Consider the following 22,420-nt stretch of genomic DNA (forward strand, 5'->3'; position numbering starts at 1 on the left):
TGAATAAGCTCACACGCTCTAACAAACCCCCCCCCCAAAAGAGCAGCTTACTACTGAAAACGGACATAAAATTTATAAATTGGTATGCACTGTAAATCGTTAAGTTTAAAATGTCGATCGCGGTTATTTCTGTTAATTAATTCATGCTTTTTACTTAGAGTCAGAACAGGAGCTTGTTCAGCTTATTCAGCTTCTGATCTGACTCAAACTGCGCCAGTATAACTTCACACCCAACCTGACGCTGTTCGTTTTCAAATAATATTGCATTACTTCGACAATGTTTTCTGATTGGTACTATTCGCGTCATAAAATGATTTCTTCACATATATTTGTCTCTTTCTTTTTTAAAATGTGCGTTGTAGCACGCAGCAACTGGCCACCTGCATGTTCTTGCGCACACTGAATAAGACAGCGCTATATGCAATCATCGGATTCAAATGTTAACAGTTAACAGTTATATAGCACGGAATGGAAATCAGCAGTTCTTAGCATTGCACCACGCAAGCTGTCATATCAACCGCCTACTGTAACTTGCTTTCTTTTTTCTTCGGTTATATTCTTGAATAAAAGTGCACTTGTTTTATTATACTTTTACATGGGGTAGGGAAGGATCCTGAACACGACTGAGACAATGAAAAGTGAATTAAAAAAAAAAAAACAAAGCTAACCTTTGCAAATATCATAAATTACACCGGCTGTTACAGACTGAAATCAAATGTATCTTTTCATTCTAAAATAGTAAAAATAAGAACACTTCACTTCTCATAAGGGAGTCATGCAGGATCGAACTCATGACCTTCTGATTGCCAGTCAGCAACTGATACTGTTGCGCCACAGCGGCAATCATAGTAAATAAGTGTCAATGTCCCACACTAAGGCAGCTTTTTTGGCGGCGGCTTTTTTTTTTTTTGTACCTTTTGTGAAAGTGTTTCTTTGATATTTGGACTTCAGGCTTCATACATTATATAGTTTATGCCTACATTTTGTCATTTGTTACTAGAATATAAAAAACGTTTCTGTTTTAAAAATGTGTTTACACAGATTACTGCAGAAACGCAACACACATGAAATGCGTGTGTTCCAAATAGCGATTTATTATTTCCATTCTAAAACTCCACTCACTCCCAGATAATCAATCAAGGCATGAGCTGGGAGAAGTTCGTTTACGTTCTAAGTCATTGGGGGGATGGAATAGCCGGCTGCTGGCAGCATGTCTTTATCAGTACATTTAGATGACAAAAGACGCTGGCAGAGAGGTGAGAACAGTTTTAAGAAGCGATTTAAGGTGGACCGGATCTACAAGTTTTTTCGGAGGCTCTGGTAATTCTAGTGTTAACCTTCTCCCTACTATCACTACAGATCACAATGTCATCAGCAAACATCATAGTCCAAGGGGACTCCTCTCTAATCTAATGTGTCAACCTGTCCATTACCATTGCAAATTAGTAATGTAATCCCACCTCCAGGTTGAATGCATCCGTCACTCCTACCGCAGACCTCACCACTGTCACACTTTCCTCGTACATATCCTGTACAACTCTTACATACTTCTCTGCCACACCTGACTTCCTCACATTATACCACAACTCCTTTCGAGGCATCCTGTCATATGCACAATGCAACTAATTCTGGCCTTCTCTATACTTCTCCATCAGCACCCTCAGAGCAAACATTGCATCTGTTGTGCTCTTTCTTGGCATGAAACCACACTGCTGCTCATTAATGATGTATCTATCATTATTAATAAAGTATCTATCTATCTATCTATCTATCTATCTATCTATCTATCTATCTATCTATCTATCTATCTATCTATCTATCTATCTATCTATCTATCTATCTATCTATCTATCTATCTATCTATCTATCTATCTATCTATCTATCTATCTATCTATCTATCTATCTAATCATCACTTCCCTTCTTAACATAGCTTCCACTACTCTTTCCATAACTTCATGCTGTGGCTCAACAGTTTTATCCCCCTGTAGTTACTACAGCTCTGACATCCCCCTTATTGTTAAAAATATGCACCAGTGCACTTATTCTCCACTCCTCAGGCAACCTCTCACTTTCTAAGATTCCATTTAACAATCTGGTTAAAAACTCCACTGCCATCTCTCCTAAACACTTCCATGCTTTCACAGGTATGTCATCTGGACCAATTGCCTTTCCATTCTTCATCTTCTTCATAGCTGTCCTTACTTCCTCCTTGCTAATCCATTGCACTTGCTGATTCACTATCTCCACATCATCCAACCTTCTCTCTCTCTCTCTTTCTCTTCATTCATCAGCCTCTTGAAGTACTCTTTCCATCTTCTCAACACACCCTCCTCACTTGTGAGTATGTTTCCATCTTTATCCTTTATGACCTTAACCTGCTGCACATCTTTCCCAGCTTGGTCCCTCTGTCTAGCCAATCGGTACAGGTCCTTTTCTCCCTCCTTAGTGTCCAACTTCTCACACAACTCATCATATGTCATTTCTTTAGCTATCCAGTGCCTGCCTTACCTCCTCCCTAAACTCAGCCTTGCAGTCTTCCTTTTTCAACTTCCACCATTTGATCCTTGGCTCTGCCCTCACTCTCCTCCTCTTCTTGATCTGCAGCATTATCCTACTGACCACCATCCAATGCTGTCTAACTATAATTTCCCCTGCTACCACTTTGCAGTCTTTGAACTCCTTCAGATTGACTCTTCTTAATAGGATGTACAGTAATCCCTCGCTATATTGCTCTTCGCCTTTCGTGGCTTCACTCTATCGCGGATTTTATATGTAAGCATATTTAAATATATATCGCGGATTTTTTGCTGGTTCGCGGATTTCTGCGGACAGTGGGTCTCTTAATTTCTGGTACATGCTTCCTCAGTTGGTTTGCCCAGTTGATTTCATACAAGGGACGCTATTGGCAGATGGCTGAGAAGCTACCCAACTTACTTTTCTCTCTCTCTCTCTCTTGCGCTGACTTTCTCTGATCCTGACGGAGGGGGTGTAAGCAGGGGGGCTGTTCGCACACCTAGACCATACGGACGCTCGTCTAAAAATGCTGAAAGATTATCTTCACGTTGCTACCTTCTGTGCAGCTGCGCATACTTAAAAGCTCGAAGGGCACGTATTGATTTTTGACTGTTTGTTTTTCTCTGTCTCTGTCTCTCTCTCTCTCTCTCTCTCTCTCTGCTCTTGACGGAGGGGGTGTGAGCTGCCGCCTTCAACAGCTTTGTGCCGCGGTGCTTTGCATACTTAAAAGCCAAACAGCCCTATTGATTTGTTTGCTTTCCTCTCTCTTTCTGACATCCTGTGCTCCTGTTGCGCACTCCTTTGAAGAGGAAGATATGTTTGCATTCTTTTAATTGTGAGACGGAACTGTCATCTCTGTCTTGTCATGGAGCACAGTTTAAACTTTTGAAAAAGAGACAAATGTTTGTTTGCAGTGTTTGAATAACGTTCCTGTCTCTCTACAACCTCCTGTGTTTCTGCGCAAATCTGTGACCCAAGCATGACAATATAAAAATAGCCATATAAACATATGGTTTCTACTTCGCGGATTTTCATACTTCGCGGGTAGCTCTGGAACGCAACCCCCGCGATGGAGGAGGGATTACTGTAATCTACCTGTGTGCATCTTCCTCTACTCTTGTACGTCACCCTATATTCCTCCCTCATCTTAAAATACGTATTCACCGCAGCCAAGCCCATCCTTTTTGCAAAATCCACTATCATCTTACCTTCTTCATTCCTCTCCTTGACACCATACCTACCCATCATCTCCTTGTCTCCTCTGTTCCCTTCACTAACATGTCCATTGAAATCCGCTTCAATCACCACTTTCTGTCCCTTGGGTACACTGTCCATAACTTCATCCAACAAACTCCAAAAATGTTCTTTTTCATCCATTGCACACTCAACTTGCGGGGCATATGCACTAACGGCATTCATCATCACACCTCCAATTTCCAGCTTCATAATCATTACTCTGTCTGACACTCTTTTCACTTCCAAAATACTCTTGACATACTATTCCTTCAGAATAACCCCTTTGCCATTTTTCCTCCTAACCACATTGTGTCTACAACGATCTGTGTAAATATAGAATGACAGAGGAAATGCGAGGCAAGAAGTTATGAACACACAGATAAAACAGAAAATGTTTTCATATGTTATAGTAATAACGACAGAAAATGCTTTCATATGTTATATTAATAACGACATAATATTAACGTGAAGCGTAGGATGTGTGAATACTGAAGCCCAAATATCCAATAAACACTTTCACAAAAGGTGTAACAAAACAAGTATACTTTTATTCAAGAATAAAACTGAAGAAAAAGAAATTGCTCAATTGACATGTTGCTGAATCCCAGCTATCAGTTGGTACAAAGTAAAAAACATTTGCATATGTGTGTTTGTACATTTCCTTTTGAACCAGTTGTTACAAAGGTAACGCTGTTCTGTCTCAGATCTACGCAGATGGAACAGTGGAAAGGCTACCACTTGGGAACCTCGAGATAATAGGCCCAAATCTTGCGTCGTTGTGTCGTCCCTGCATTTAGTGCTTTGAGTAGTAATCTGCTTTTTTTATTATTATAATGAAAACGTACATTTGACACAAGTCTGTAACTTCCTGTGTAAATTTATGGTACTTGTAAATGTTAGTGATGAAGGGATAAAAGCAGACATACAAACGCAGCTCAGTCATTTCTTCTTGTCCTTGCACATGGACATTTACATCAACATGTCTTTTGAACAATTTTTTTTTTTATTCAGTTTTATTCTTGGATTTTTGATTAAAACTGAATTTAAATGATTTTTTTATTCAGTTTTATTCTTTCTTGAAAAAAAATCATTAAAATTAATTTGAATTCAAAGATTCATGTCTGTTTTTCTCTCTTCTTTATCAGTTGTTACGTTTGACTTTGAAATAATATCCACCTTCATTGTCATTCATGTTTTATTATTCTTACCTAGGTTCACTAGTGGGGTAGCAGTATAAAAATTGCTGCAATCGTAAGAAACAGCAGAAACTTTTCAATTATCTCTTAGAAGAATATTATTCAATTTTTTTGAGTTTTGGAGCTTTGGAAAGTATGTGGAGAATAGGCACAACTTTGGTGACCTTGATTGGTCTATCCAGGAAGCATTCATGATGCTTATGGGTTATTTAAAGTTAAGTATTGTACACACAAATTCTTTACCCCGTTCATTTTTTAATGAACATTCGAATTGCTACTACTTGATTACATTTAACTAATGCTGAGTGTTATGATACATTCTTAAAGTTTTTTTTATCATCCCAATTATTTTTTTCCCCCGACATGAATAAGGGGCATGCCAACACAGTGAACCAGCTCACCATTTCCAATTATAGGCCTACATGGTAGTCTAACATAATGGAGCCGTGTGTAGCATTGCTGTCTCATGGGTACATTGTTCTCCGTATAAATTCTGCACCTAGTTGCTGCAAGTATGAAGTACAGTAGACCCCTGCGAAGTCGCGGTTCAGGGTTCGCGGACTCAGTCGTTCACGGATTTTTCCTTAGAACCTAACTATTAATTGCTAACAGAACGTGCAAATATCCTCCACAATTTTTTGTGGCTTTTTTCATGGCAGTACTGCGCTGTAGAGAGAACAGGAAGCAAACGCTGTGGGAAACGTGATTTGGGATGGTGAAAGTAGCCAATCCGAGAGCGTTATTCATTTCTCCTTGCTGCTGATTAACTGCTGCCCTGTGCCACCTGAGGAGTTTTAAATCCTCTGCATCGTACTGCACAGCTACTTCATCATCATCATCAATATCATTCATCATTGGTGAGAACCCGCACATTTTACTGTATTTTAATTAAATGAAATAATCATGTATTTACTTATAACAAAGAAAACGACAGCGCATACCAAAGAAAACGCGCTTGCATGAATTACAGTACATATAGCGGTAACATCGGTATTTTACATTCTAACACCGCGGGAGACATAGCAGTACAGTACTGTACAGTACATGGGCTTACCTTTACATTCTGTTTTAAGGTTATGTATTAATGTAGTAAGCTGAGTTTGCAACGAAATTAAAGTGCTTTGGGGGCATACTATGTTTAGGGTTTAAACTATAAAAATAGTCATTTAAAAGAAATTTTTTAACCACATCCAAAAGTTGCGGTTTTTCACAATTCACGGGTGCTGTAGGAACGTAACCCCTGTGAATTTTGGGGGTGTACTTTATACCCAGACTGAATGGGTTTTTCTCCAGGTAATCTGATACTGGTGTGCATTAGTTAGGTTATTTTGCTTTTCTAAATTGGACCGTGTATATGAATAAATCCTGAGATGGACTAATGCCTGTTGCTGGCATGATAAGCTCTGTCATATTACCTTTAAGTGTGTTAAGAGTGTTTTATGTATTCATCTTTCTACAATCAATTCACATCCGTTTACAGTTAAATGTTCATTTGTGAATATAAATTGTTTTTTTTTGGTAGTGAAGAAAATTTTCATATTTAATTTTACTTTATTACATGTGAAATGAAGAAAGACTGAAACAGACAGGAATGTAGCACTTTACTCATCACACACTTTAAATATGGTGTTAATTCCATTTCAGTACTTTGTAGCTTTCTGTTCAGAATAAATTGATTTGAGGCTTGTAATTTCTAGAGATGTATAAGAGGGTGGATTAATGTAATGTTTATCCACTCTTTTCTGTATTGCATGCAAAAGGTTTTCTGTTGCTTAGCCATTAAAATTCCAGGTTTTTGCCTTGTATTAGAACATATGAAGAGAAAGAGAGCCTCCTCCTCATTAATAAATCTGAATATTAAATGGTGATCGCCCTGTATAAAGATACAATCTGCATTTCCTTGAATCATAAAGCTTTACTGCAGCAGAGAAAATATCACCTGCTGATGTAAGCATTTTTGGGATCACCAGGCACAGCTGTTGGTTGTCAAGTACAGTAACTCATTTTTATCTGGAAAAAGGCAGGCAGACTGAATTGCTAATTTAGCAGGTATACACAAAAATGCATCTCTCTGAGGTTTGATGCTTTTAAGCAATGTAAACAGTCGAACTGTTAGAGCTCAGTTCTTTTAGTGGAATTAAGCAAACATGCTCAAGATTTGTTTTTATCTGTCATTTGCAGGTCACTGACTCGTGGCAGACATATTGTTTCAGCTCATCATCCAACTTGTATACTTTATAGACAGTAAGTACTGTTACCTCAAACCATAATTGTGTTTTCCGTTTAGGCTTCTTCCAGTTAGTGTTAGCTATGATTTACAGCTGCAGCACTGTTTTTCTGAAAAAGCAGGTAGATCTGTTTAAGCTGTATAATGCATTAATGACTATCAAAATATAGTATTACATTTAACATAGTTTGTATATTCATACTGCACTTTGCATTGATATTTTTTATGCTATTTTCTATTTTTCTCCTATTTGGAAAAGTGTACATCTATTCTATAAAAATAAAAGGGACTAAATTGTAAGTAATAGATGAACCTTAATTTCAGAGAATACACTAATTTAACATGTCTGCTCTCTGTTCTTAACTCACTGCTGAATTTCAGTATATGACAACAGTGATCATTTTACATGGTTTCTTATAGTGCAGTACCTATGGGAACAAGTGCCAAAGATGAGATGCAGAAGTTTTGGGACAAGAATACTCAACTGAAGCGGCCACTGTCTCCCCATATTACCATTTATGGGTATGTGCAACACTGAAAGGCTGTTATGAGGGCATTGGGTAGTAGTGTGCACAAAGAATGGTTCAGACAGTCTTTATTTCCTTTTTAATTAGGTGGTCAGTTCCTATGATGATGTCGATTTCTCACCGTGGGACGGGCATTGCTTTGAGTTCAGGTACATTTTTTTTAGAAGAAGAATGTTCAACAGTTTGTTAAAGTGCAGTTTTAGTTGTTTACTGATATTTATTAATCACTGAGATTTTTTAATGGATTTCTTTATACAGTTTGGCTGATGGACAGGTATAATCTACTCTCTCTCTCTCTCTCTCGTAAATAAAAGGTGTCATTTTGATTGACTTTTCACTACTGTCATCATGTTAAAAACTTCTCTTGTGTCACCTCTTAATTTCTATTTGCTTAAACTGAAAAAGTTTCAACTCCGTCAGTCTTTCCTCATAAGTCATTTGCTGCAGTCTGGGAATCGGCTTAGACGCCCTTCTCTGGTCTTTTTCTAACAATGCCCTGCCTTTATTTATTTGTTATGTATTGCTTATGGACTACTATTTGCACTAAAGTGTTGGTGTAGATATAAAATGGCATTGCTTGTTTAATTTTTAAAAAATTGCACTATTTATACTTCATTTTATATAGGCTACTGTTGTTAGTAGATTTGATTTGTACTATTTGTTTAACTTTAAAAAAAATAAATAAATAAATACATTTTTTTAGATAGATAGATACTATTTTAAACATTTAAACAATTTGTTTACATGAAAAATTGTCCTCAACAGTATTTTATTTAAACCTCTGTGCACCTTTGCCTCAGACATTTCTGATATAAATGTCTATCCGAACTGTTTTTTGTTAGTTATTAGAATAAAATGGCCTACCAGGACAGCATGCTATATTGCCAGATGTAAAACTTTCATATCTAAAGATCAAAGAGTTAAACAGATTAGAACACGTGGCAGCCATTTTCCAGAAATGCTTAGACTGATCTGGTATTTTCTTATAAGGGATTTTTTTTAACACTCTCCATATTCACCTGTTTAAACTGTCAGGGCTACATCATTCATAATAACTTAAAAAAAATATTGATGAGTACATACCATTCAGCCTAATAAAGCGTGCCAATCCCATCCACCTAATAAGTCCAAAATAACATCCAGTCCAGCTTTGAAGGTCCCTAAAGTCCTGCTGTCTACCATACTATTTAGTAATTTATTCTGTGGTCTTCTGTTTGTGTGAAATTTACCCTTAAGTTGCCAACTTTGTCCCTGTGTTCTTGTTGAACTTATTTTGAAGTAACAGCCTAGACCCACTGTATTGATTTCTAATTTTTAAGACTTCAGCCATATCACCTCTTAATCTCCATTTACTTAAACTGAAAATGTTCAGCTCCATTAATTTTTTTTCTTATATATCGTACTTCTTGGTCCCAGAATCATTTTTCCTAGTGCTGCTATATATATATTTTTTTTTTGTAGCCTGGAGCCAAAAACTGCATGTATTACTCCAGGTGCAGGCTCACTTGTACATTATAAAGCTTAATCATAATTTCCTTTGACTTTTTGTGTACACATTGTGATATATAACCTAACATTTTGTAAGTCTTCTTATTTGCTTCTTTATACTGCCTTTTGTTTGGAAATGATGAGTCCACTATGACTCCTACGTTCTTCTAAAGAAGGGTCCTTTCAAGTTTCAGACCTCCCATTGACTGTTCAAATGTAATATTTTAACATCCTATGTTAAAAACATTACATTTACTTAAATTTCATTTCTTCTGCCACAGATCTTCCCATGCTTGTATACTGTAACAGTCCCCGTGTGTAATGATTAAAAGGATTCTAGGTTACAGTCATATGAAAAAGATTGGGAACCCCTCTTAATTCTTTGAATTTTTGTTTATCATTGGCTGAGCTTTCAAATTAGCAACTTCCTTTTAATATATGACATGCCTTATGGAAACAGTAGTATTTCAGCTGTGACATCAGGTTTATTGGATTAACAGAAAATATGCAATATGCATCATAACATTAGACAGGTGCATAAATGTGGGCACCCCAACAGAGATATAACATCAATACTTAGTTGAGCCTCCTTTTGCAAATATAACAGCCTCTAGATGCCTCCTATAACCTTTGATGAGTGTCTGGATTCTGGATGGAGGTATTTTTGACCGTTCTTCCATACACAATCTCTCCAATTCAGTTAAATTTGATGGCTGCCAAGCGTGGACAGCCTGCTTCAAATTATCCCATAGATTTTTGATGATATTCAAGTCAGGGGACTGTGACGGCCATTCCAGAACATTGTACTTCTCCCTTTGCATGAATGCCTTTGTAGATTTTGAACTGTGTTTTGGGTCATTGTCTTGTTGGAATATCCATCCCCTGCACAACTTCAACTTTGTGACTGATGCTTGAACATTATCCTGAAGAATTCATTGATATTGGGTTGAATTCATCCAACCCTCAACTTTAACAAGGGCCCCAGTCCCTGAACTAGCCACACAGCCCCACAGCATGATGGAACCTCCACCAAATTTGACAGTAGGTAGCAGGTGTTTTTCTTGGAATGTGGTGCTGTTTTTCCGCCATGCAAAGCACTTTTCATTATGACCCAATAACTCAATTTTTGTCTCATCAGTCCAAAGCACTTTTTTCCAAAATGAATATATGCATATTCCAGCATATTAGTAAAACACAACCTTACCTCTCTGAACCTATGTTGACTGTTCAGTAAAACACCTGTTCTTGCCATGTGCTGCTAATCTTTTCTTAAAAATTTACCTCCATTAATTAACCTGTGATGCATGTTAAGCTTACCTATTGTTACATAGATCTGCCCTATCACCATTTTTATATAATGGAATAATATTTCCAGTCTTTGAGTTCTCCAGTGTTACAGTGACTTCTAAAGTACATATATGTCAAGGATTTATGTTGCACTTACTAACCTCTGTAGTCACACGAGTATAAATGTTATCTGGCCTTGTTGATTAATGGGTTTCAGCCCCATCCACGCTGCTACATTTTCATATAGAAATGCAGAGGTTTGTCTCAGTTTTTTTGCCTTTCATCCACACTTGCCTAGGATTTTCAACCCCTGAAAATGAAGACTTAAAAATGGTTTCCAGAGCTGAATACTTTTTTGTATATGAAGCATATGTGTTTTAATGTGGATGGGCGAAAACGATCATGCTCCAACTGGTTCATGCTTACTTTGTGGCCATCCCCAGTTGGATTCTGCTTTTTACAAAACCTCATTCCATGATTGGTCACCCTTAGCTGAATGAAAAAATATTCCAAAATAGCAAACAGTCATGTTACTTTCCATGGTGCTTGCCTACAGTTGTGCTTGAAAGTTTGTGAACCCTTTAGAATTTTCTATATTTCTGCATAAATATGACCTAAAACATCATCAGATTTTCACTCAAGTCCTAAAAGTAGATAGAGAAACCAGTTAAACAAATGAGACAAAAATATTATACTTGGTCATTTATTTATTAAGGAAAATGATCGAATATTACATATTTGTGAGTGGCAAAAGTATGTGAACCTTTGCTTTCAGTATCTGGTGTGACCCCCCCCTTTGCAGCAATAACTGCAACTAAACATTACCGGTAACTGTTGATCAGTCCTGCACACCGGCTTGGAGAATTTTAGCCCACTCCTCCGTACAGAACAGCTTCAACTCTGGGATGTTGGTGGGTTTCCTCTCATAAACTGCTTGCTTCAGGTCCTTCCACAACATTTCGATTGGATTAAGGTCAGGACTTTGACTTGGCCATTCCAAAATATTAATTGTATTCTTCTCTAACCATTCTTTGGTAGAACGACTTGTGTGCTTAGGGTCGTTGTCTTGCTGCATGACCTACCTTCTCTTGAGATTCAGTTCATGGACAGATGTCCTGACATTTTCCTTTAGAATTCTCTGATATAATTCAGAATTCATTGTTCCATCAATGAAGGCAAGCCGTCCTGCCTTTAGAATTCTCTGATATAATTCAGAATTCATTGTTCCATCAATGAAGGCAAGCCGTCCTGGCCCAGATGCAGCAAAACAGGCCCAAACCATGATACTACCACCACCATGTTTCACAGATGGAATAAGGTTCTTATGCAGGAATGCAGTGTTTTCCTTTCTCCAAACATAACGCTTTTCATTTAAACCAAAAAGTTCTATTTTGGTCTCATCCGTCCACAAAACATTCTTCCAATAGCCTTCTGGTTTGTCCGCGTGTTCTGTTGCAAACTGCAGGCAAGCAGCAATGTTTTTTTTGGAGAGCAGTGGTTTTCTCCTTGCAACCCTGCCATGCACACCATTGTTGTTCAGTGTTCTCCTGATGGTGGACTCATGAACATGAAATATTAGCCAATGTGAGAGAGGCCTTCAGTTGCTTAGAAGTTACCCTGGGGTCCTTTGTGACCTCGCTGACTATTACAGGCCTTGTTGCTCTTGGAGTGATCTTTGTTGGTCGACCAATCCTGGGGAGAGTAAAAATGGTCTTGAATTTCCTCCATTTGTACACAATCTGTCTGACTGTGGATTGGTGGAGTCCAAACTCTTTAGAGATGGTTTTGTAACCTTTTTCAGCCTGATGAGCATCAACAACTCTCTTTCTGAGGTCCTCAGAAATCTCCTTTGTTTGTGCCATGATACACTTCCACAAACGTGTTGTGAAGAGCAGAATTTGATAGATCACTGTTCTTTAAATAACGCAGGGTGCCCACTCACACCTGATTATCATCCCATTGATTGAAAACACCGGACTCTAATTTCACCTTCAAACTAACTGCTAATCCTAGAGGTTCACATACTTTTGCCACTCACAAAGATGTAATATTTGATAATTTTCCTCAATAAATAAATGACCAAGTATAAAATTTTTGTCTCATTTGTTTAACTGGTTTCTCTTTATCTACTTTTAGGACTTGAGTGAAAATCTGATGATGTTTTAGGTCATATTTATGCAGAAATATAGACAATTCTAAAGGGTTCACAAACTTTCAAGCAAATCTGTAGCTATTTGCCTGTATGCATCTAAATTGTGTTTTGTTCGGTATGGATGCTGCATACCTGAGCAAAAGGCAAATAATTTACTGGCCGCCCCAGTCTTGTGATAAATCCTGTGGCTGGCAGCGTTACTGTTGTAGTGAAAAATTTGGAGCCCCATGAAAATAAGATTGTAAATAACTCGGTTGACTGCCTCAGTCTTTATTAATTAAATTTAATCAGTTCAGCCTCTTATCAATCTTTATTACTTAAATATAACCTGTTCGGTAAGGAGGAGCTCTTTCCGCAGCAAAATTAATAATAAGGCACTTAACTAAGTGAATTTGTGGGTGTAGAATGCAGCTGAGCTCACAATATTAAAGGACAAAGAGAGACATGAAAGCACAGTGCAGTAAGACAAAGATAGACACAAGCGGGTATGTACACATTTATTCACACTCTCTATTGAGATTGTTTTGTAAATTTTGTACAATATGCTTTAAGATTGCCGTGTACAGCTTAAGGTCAATCCTGTCACAAATGAACATACTGTTACTTTCAACTGCATTCAGCACATTGACTTAACACAGGGCAATTCTGTGCTGCTCCTTTAGTAATTTTTGCCTTTTTCTATATGCTGTGAGCACAACATCAGTGTCTTGTGCGAGCCGATAGCCTTGAAAGTGCATAAAACACAAAGGAATCTGAATATTTTCACTGCATAGTCCCTTCAAGGATTTTCTACCTGATGCATGCATGCCCATTGTAGGCTAGGCAAAGGCCTAAGTCATATTCATGTTCTGACATATAGTAAAGATTGGAAAATCCAGAAGCTATTGTTTTTATAAATGTGTTTATTGACTACTAAGAAATTAACTGCATTATTTAATCTCAGATCTTTTAGGATATCTACTCACATTTTTCATTCCATCTAAATCATTGAACATGTTTATTCCCATCGTTATTTTTGTTCTTCCATTTAATCTTACTTTCAACTACACCTTGGTAAATTTGCAGTTTATTCATCCCAGGATTGCCATATTCACAAATATATGGGCCAGCTGCCAGTATGCTGTGTCAGTAGCATTTGCAAATGGCAGTCTGCACTTAGGAGGTACTTAGGAGGTTAAGATTCTGCAAGTGTCCAAAGTGTCTGCATTACAAACGCATTTTGTTAGAAAATATACTTCATAGGCTAAAACAGAGCTGAGTGCTCTGTTTGTAACTATTTCATTTTCTAAGAATATTTTTGAATTGCAAAGGCACATTCACAACTTGAAAACAGTAAGCATTTTAATATGTATGTCTTTCCATTTTTTTACATTGGTCAATGCACAAAGGTTAGATTCTAGCAGGAAATGCTCTACTCCATCGCTTCTTCTTAACCTTGTAATTCCATTATTCCCTTCCCTGTTTAAAAACCGGTGGAATTTGAAGTGGACAGCTACATTTCAAGGTAACCAGGCTCAACAGTTTTCTTCTTGGTTTGAATTGTAAATAGTGTCCTTTATTCAGAGTCTAATTCATATAAATGTGTACATTTTAGCTATATTTCTGTGAATAATACAGTAGAAAAATAGGTCATAGCAAAACTACAGTATGTTTAACATTCTGGAACAGTAACAAGAATGCCATAGGTTTATTTTTAGGTGATGGCAGTTAATGCTAAAACAGATGCACCATATGTATGTTTTAGTTCATGCCTGTGTGTATTTAGTGTCCTTGTTTCTGATGCTATTCTTTACAGTAGGGAATTGGTCCCAGTATGTGCAATAGATGTATTCTGTACATTATCTCAAGAAATAATTGTAAATATACAAACTTTTTGATCATCAGAATATTTTATTAGGATGTCCAAAGTTATGTAACCAAAAAAAGTATTCAGAACTTTCAACTTGCATGTAGTTTTTTCATAGATGACTGTATTAAAGGCACTTCACCCAACCAAAGCCCTACTTCTTTTATTAATTTTCCTCTTTCCACTATGTTCTGGTACTTTCTTGACAGTTTCATGAGTAGCTGCCTTCTTAGTAACATTGCAGACTGTAGAAACCACAATGCCAAGGTCTCTGGATATGGCCTTGTATCCTCTCATAATTTTCTGTTCATTATAATTGTCCATTGTTCTCAGACTGGTCTTTCGGCATTGTCAGAAAGGATCAGTGAAAGAAAGTGACCTTTTTTAAGCATTAAATGCTTCATTCATTTGTTGATCATTGAATAATTTATGCCATGTTAGTATTGCCAATTTGTCACAAGTGAGCCTAATTTTACAGCAGTGATAATCTATTTCTGCTAATCAAACTAATCTGAATTTTTCAAAAGGATGCCAAAAATTGAGTCATGGTAACCTTTCCTGTTTTTATTATTCTTAGTAATGTTGACCACAACTAGTGCTGGGCGGTATACCGGTTCATACCGAAAACAGTTTTTTATTTTTTTTTATGATATGGATTTTTCTTATACCGCAACACCGGTTTAAATTGCCTAAACGACGTTCGGAACTTGGCACAGCGGGAAACTGTTCAAGTGGGGACCTTTTTCACTGCTACACCGCTAAACACAGATTTGTTGCACTAGGGCTCTTTTTCAATGCTACACCACCAAATAGTGGGCGGTAGCATAGGAATGCTGCGTGGTGAAAATGGACAGAGAGCCAGGAGATACTTTAGTTTTAAAAGGTCAGATGTGTAAATACTGTTTCTATACTACTGGATAATACTGCAAGCCAAGTTGTACTTGTTTCATTTGTTTTCAATACAGTGTAATGTACCTGGGTACTGTGTAATAGTGTGGCGACATGTTTTCAAACCCCGTCATAAGTTATATAGCACATTAAATGCTTTGTGTTAAGTGATTCTTAAACTGACTACTTCTTGCACTAACAGGAGGCGCCGGCAGCAATCGCCGCACAGAATACATTCACTTCATGATCTTCCTTCTCTCTGAACATTTAGAATGCTAAAATAAATACTTAATATAATTTTCATGGTGAAATGCATTAAAGCATGCATTAATCATATGGGGGCAAGGCGGCGTGCCTGCCTTGCATTTGCATGTTTTTCTGGTGGGTTTACTCGGCGCTTCAGTTTCCTTTCAAAGTCATGTAGGATGTGGGGTTTTGTTGTGCTATATTGACCCTGCTAGTGTATGTTTTGCTTGTATTTATCCTTCGATGTGCTGGCGACTTGTTCAGAGATGGGCGCAACTCTGAATGGATGGCATAATTAAACATGTATAACGAAGATATTTTTAAAGTTCTGAACACTCCGTGGGCTAAGTTTATAACTAGTTTTAATTTCACAAAGACGTTTATCGTGTGGTGATTGGTTATGTGGAGAAAGAAAAAGGACGGATAGGAACTGGGGTTTTAGTACGTCAGATAGAGACAGCACGCGTGCAATAAATTAAGCCCGCTCAGAAGAACATGCATTGAATTCTGTGTTCGTGTCTCCGACCACCAGATCACAATCCCAACATTTACACAATATTTAAGTTAAACCTGTGCGATACCCATTCATACATCCAGTTTTTTGGAGCCTCGTCACACCTGCCATAAATGTCTCCACACTGAACGTACACCTGGGGACCCCTTACTGCCAGGGAGCAGCACTACCGCCTCACTACCGTGCTTGTTTAATACCTGCTTTAATGCATTTCATCATGAAAATGATATCAAGTATTTATCTTAGCATTCTAAATTTTTAGAGAGCAGGAATACCATGAAATGAATGGATTCTGTGCGGTGATTGCTGCCTCCTCTTAGTGCATAGGAAGTCAGTTTAAGAAGCATAGTGATTAACAACTGGGTCGGGGAACACAACACAAAGCATTTAATGTGCTGCATTAACTTATGACTGGGTTTGAGAAAATCAAGTAAATTAAACATTGATTTTAGGATGAAGTTTAGTTTATGACATTCTACTTTAATTATGAAGTAAACTATGAAAATAAAGTGGAAATGTTGACTTTAATCTTGACATAAGCGTCAAAATTAAAGTGGAAATGTCGAGAATAAAGTCAGCATGTCGACTTTATTCTTGACATATACCGGTAGTTTGTTTTTTTTTTCTTCCCTCTTTACTGTGTTTTTTTTTTCTTCACCGTGGCCCTAATGCACTTCCGTAGGGCTATACCACACATAGCATTATACAGTAAATGCAAGTTGCAGTTATTTTATTTATGTATATAGCTTAGCTTGAAGCAAGGCCCATATTAATGCAGTTTGCCTAAATGATGGTACAGTTGGTAAGGATGTCATCACAAAGTTGTACTTGTTTTATTTTATTTTAATTTGGTGAATGCTGTGTAATGCACCTGGGTTTGAAGTCTTGAAGTAATAGTGCAGCTATCAGTAATAATACTATTATTTATTTTATTGTTATTATTTATTAGTTTAAATATTATGCGGTTTATTGATGGTAAAGTTGTTTAAAAAGTCACTTTAATGTGTCAGTGGACAGAGATTGTTAACATTAACAGAAAGTGTAGTTGGTTCACAAAAAATATTTACTATTTATTACGTTTCTAAGACATGTTCAGTGCAATACAAGTTTTGACAAGCACCTCTGGATATTTTACTAAGTCTAAATGCCAATTTGGATGGTTGAAAATATGTTGTCAAAATCATAGTTTAAGTTTTTGCAAAATTTATTCAATAAAAAGGTTCTATATTTTGACTGCAACTGTCATGCAATGCGATTCCTTCTTTTCATTAGTGTCACCCCCTTAAAAAAAAATCACTTTATGGGGCCATGCAAACCTGTATTAATATTTGTGTGCACATTAAAATGTTTTTTTTGTACAATGTACAATTCTCATAACAGTGGAATAGGTTATTCTTAGCCAGTCTACTGCAGTAATTGCAGTGGAAAATGTGGTTAACATTCACTCATGCATGGGGAAAAAAATACCGTCCAATACCGTGAAACCGGGATAATTTAGAAAAATACCGTGATATAGAATTTTGGTCATACCGCCCACCCCTAACCACAACTGTAATATATACAGATGAGGCAACATGAAAGCTTGTGCTATGAGTTCGTCTCTTCCAGGGCACCACGAGGGCACCTTTAAATGCTATTTTCTGTCCACAAGATGGACTTCAGTGCTGTGAAGTAAACTCGCATGGGGCATTCAGCAGTGCATGCTTTAGTCAGTGTAACATTTTATTGTGGGCTGTGTTAGATTTGCGGATTCCTGCGCCATATCAAATTACACAACAGAAAATCACAGCCTATGTCTACTTATTGACCTAGTGCCAAACTTCCAATGCACTTGTGTTTGTCCCTTTTCCTGACAGCCAATAGTGTGCTGCCTGATAAAGCAGGTGCTATTCGCAGCATTAACAGCTGCAGGATGGTCGGCAGCAATCTCTGCCCTTTATTTCTTTTTTTATATTTTGTAGTGATATATAATATATGAATCTCTGCCCTGTTTTTCTTTTTTACGTTCTGTTGTGGTATGTAAAATATGAAACATCAGACAGACAAGCTTCTCTTATGTTCATGAGGTAGACAGGCACCATACTACCTTATAGAGCCGGTGCTGTGTGAAGTGTTAATAGCTGCAGGGCATTCAGCCAGAGTCTGCGCCCTTTTTTCAATTCTGTTTAAGTACATAAAATATGAGGCATTGGACAGTGCTGGTGTTTGTAGCACTTTGAATTAATGGCAAAGTTTGTATAATCCCATATCTACAGCACATGTAGGATACAGATGTTTAACGGACACTCACTAACATTTGGTCATGTTAAAAGAGACTCCAGTGTTAAACTGCATGTGAATGTAGCCCAGCTCAGTTTAAGTACCAGTAAACTTAGCACAGGTGCTGTAAACATTTAGAGAAAATACATAACAAAATAAATGTGCTATTTGCCTTTTTTCAAATAAGGATTATATGACCATCCTTACTGGTAATATGTAAAACCATAAATATAAAAGAAGGTGCGTTTTCTCTTTTGCATCACCACAAACATAACATAACAGGTTAGCTAATGAATTTCACTAGTGTGCCTACTATATGCTTGGGCTAAGCAAATATCAACTGTAATTTAACTTAGAAACCCATCTTGTCAAAAAGGTGATAATAGAAAGTGCCACAATGCTCTGTGTGTATAAATATCACAATTTGTTCTGCAAAGTCCAGTGGATGACCCTGTGTGACAGGTTTGCCTGTGGATTTGACTAGGATATTCAACTTTGGCAAGGCAAATATGTAAATAAAAGCTACCCAGAGCAGTCGGTTGGGGTAGAGTAGGTAATGATTCAGTTTCGCTTTTACCATTTGTTTTCAGCTAAAGTCTGAATAAAACATATTTCAAAACATGTGCAGACATCCTGCCTGCCATTTGGGTATTGAAGTCCTTACTTGGGCTGTATTGCTATCTTCTCATTTTCATGTATAGCAAGCAAGGCTTCTAAACTAAAGCAAGCTAAGGCTAGCTTACGCTTTTTACCATCATTTTATCATCAACTAGCAAAATACCCGCGCTTCGCAGCGGAGAAGTAGTGTGTTAGAGGTTATGAAAAAAAAAGGAAACATTTTAAAAATAACGTAACATGATTGTCAATGTAATTGTGTTGTCATTGTTATGAGTGTTGCTGTGTTTTATATATATAAAATACAGACACACACATATAAACATATATATACATATACACATATATATACATATCTATATATATATATATATATATATATATATATATATACATATACACATCCACATATCAACATATATATATACACATATATACACACACACACGCTTTATGGGTGATGATTGTTTTACTCTTTTTATCTTTATTTTATTTTATTGTAGAATCAACTCCTATCTGCGCACAGCAGGGCAGCCGTGGGCGGATGCGTATGGTGTATTCACTCCATGTTATCGTGCATTGCGCTGTCAGTGGTATTTTGATAAAAGAATTTGAACAACATATAAGAAGCGTATAAATTATTAAACAGTAAAACATTAACATTTAAGAAGTAAAGTTACATTAAGTACTACTGCAGTGCCTTCGGGTATACCTCATTTTTTGTTTGCCCATTACATGCTTAAATGTATACATTTTTTGGTGCACCTACCCGAGAACACGCGACATATAACCGAGCGTGGGAGAAGCATGGATTTTAAACACGCGTTGAGTTCATCTGCTGGTCTCCCTCGTGGAATAACTGGTAATGTTTGACTAAAATGTACAGCGAGTAAAACGACATTACCTCCTATTTTTTTTTTTTTTACGATCTCTGAGATGTTGCTTTTTTCGGTTCAAGGCTTCATAAGCTCTTTTATGTTGTATGGTGTACTTATCCCAAACCATCATCTTTGAATGTTGCAAGACTTTCGCCTTGTATGTAGATCGGGGTAATTACATTCATTGCATTCCTAGTCTGAATCACAATCTGATTGTATGGGTGGTTACCTGGCACTGTAGGGTTGCCACCCGTCCTTTAAAATACGGAATCGTGCCGCGTTTGAGAATGAAATTGCGCGTCCCGTTTTGAATCAATACTGGACGGGATTTATCCCGTATTTTTTTTTATCATTTTTTTTTGAAAGCAGCGTCTCATGCAAATCATCCCACACGCATTTTATGAAGATGCCTCCTTTCCTACTTTTGATTGGGTAATACTTGATGTCATCGTTAGTTTGATTGGTGTTTTTAACTGTCCAGTGAGGAGGGCGTGTCTTTTAAGTACAGTCTGCAAAGTGTTGGCAGTGAGATGTGGCGTCAGCGCCATAGTTGAAGCCCCTAACGTTGCGGTCAGCAAGTCGGCTAACATCCGCCATGTGCCGTCTTTCAGTTGCGAGAAGCAGATCATAGAATGGTTGAAACTGTTGCCCCTAACGTTGCGCCACGGCGTGTGGTTCGTTTATACCTCGTGTCTTCTCATTAAACTTTTATCTCGCGAATATGTTATTGCAATCCGCAGCGGGAGCGTTTCTATAAACTTAATTTAAACTTACGTTTTACACCGTGCTTTGTTTCCCTTATGAACATGCTTGTATGCTTAACTCGCTCCGTTCTCAATTGTTTAATTAATTTTTTGCTCTTCGCTGTTTGCGGCTGTTTCTCCATTTCCCCCTACTTCGTTCTTTTATCTCGCGAATATGTTATTGCAATCCTTAACGGGAGCGTTTCAATAAACTGATTGAAAATAGTTTTGCATTTACCTTTTTAGTAAAAGGCGAGCTTTTAAGCCTGAGAAATCACCCCGTAAACGCACACGTTTAATTGGACATGTGTTAATATGTATGGTTACACAGTATTAAAAGACAGTGAACAACGTCAGTTACCTTTCTTCCCGCGTTTGATAAAAGGTGAGCTTTTAAGCCTGAGAAATCACCCTGTAAATGCACACGTTTAATTGCACATGTGTTAATATGTATGCTTACACAGTATTAAAAGACAGTCAAAAATTAACGTCATTTACCTTCGTTCCCGCGTGTGACTCGTGCTGTAAATGTCTTCCTTGTTTTTAGTTCACGTGATTACGTAGGAGGCGTGATGACGCGATACGTGACTCCGCCTCCTCCATTACAGTGTATGGACAAAAAATATGTTCCAGTTATGACCATTACGCTTTGAATTTCGAAATGAAACCTGCCTAACTTTTGTAAGTAAGCTGTAAGGAATGAGCCTGCCAAATTTCAGCCTTCCACCTACACGGGAAGTTGGAGAATTAGTGATGAGTGAGTCAGTCAGTGAGTGAGTGAGTGAGTCAGTCAGTGAGGGCTTTGCCTTTTATTATTATAGATTGACATTACAGTCTTCAAAATCACTGAGTTTTGTACTAAGGACCACTCCTCTAAAGTCTGATCAGAACACCAGGCTGCTTGAATCAGACAGTCATCTGTTAATTTCACTTTTCATCTCCCAGATTTATTTTATGAAAGGTATTTATGTTAGAGATATCAAGATTTAAGTCCAACATTACAGGATTTGCTTTTCAATGTCCAGTATCTGTGCCAGTAGGTTCCAGGCCATTTACTTCTTAACACTAGATTTACCAAAGCTTATGGAAAAAACTCGTAAATCTGTCTCGCCTTAAATCCCTTCTCACCTCTCCATCAGCGTCTTTTGTCTTGTAAATGTGTCAATAAGCAGCAAGCAGCCGGCTATCACATCCCCCCCACCGCCGCACAAAGTTTTCTCAGCTCAAGTCTGTTTACTTGTGTGTCAGATGATTAGAGTTGTATAGAGTAAATACTATATCGTTATTTGGAACACACACATTTCATGTGTGTTCTGTGTCTACAACAATCTATGTAAACACATCGTTAAAACAGAAACATTTTTCATGTTTTAATAATAATTGACAAAATGTATACCTGAAGCGTATAATGTGTGGAGCCTGAAGTTCAAATATCAAATAAACACTTTCACAAAGGATCAAATATAACAAAACAAGTACACTTTTATTCAAGATTATAACTGCAGAAAAAGAACCCGTGATAGGGTGCGACATTGACACGTTTTAAGTACAACCGCTTTGGTGGCGCAATGGTAAGAACTGCTGACTGGTAATCAGAAGGTCCCGAATTCGACCCCAGATAGCTCAGTTTTGAGAAGTGAGCTGCTCTTATTCTTACTATTTTAGAATAAAAACATAAATTTGATTTGAGTCTGTAACAGCCGGTGTAAACTTATGGTACTTGTAAAGGTTAGCTTTGATTTTTTTTTATTTTTTTTTTATTCAGTTTTATTCTCCCAGTCACGTTCACGCTCTCTGCATGT

At 37.4% G+C, this 22,420-nt stretch overlaps 1 protein-coding gene across 1 annotated transcript in view; it reads left to right on the top strand.

Annotated features, from left to right (window-relative positions):
• The window catches only part of sdhc (succinate dehydrogenase complex, subunit C, integral membrane protein), a 66,607-nt gene that overhangs the window by 21,359 nt on the left and 22,828 nt on the right, over positions 1 to 22,420 (top strand). Inside the window, exons 2-4 of the mRNA XM_028821615.2 lie at positions 7,130 to 7,192; positions 7,596 to 7,697; positions 7,790 to 7,851. Coding sequence (XP_028677448.1) covers positions 7,130 to 7,192; positions 7,596 to 7,697; positions 7,790 to 7,851 — 227 coding nt within the window. The remainder of the gene's footprint in view (positions 1 to 7,129; positions 7,193 to 7,595; positions 7,698 to 7,789; positions 7,852 to 22,420) is intronic.

This window comes from Erpetoichthys calabaricus, chromosome 16 (genome assembly GCF_900747795.2).
Source record: "Erpetoichthys calabaricus chromosome 16, fErpCal1.3, whole genome shotgun sequence".
Classification (NCBI taxonomy): Eukaryota; Metazoa; Chordata; class Cladistia; order Polypteriformes; family Polypteridae; genus Erpetoichthys; species Erpetoichthys calabaricus.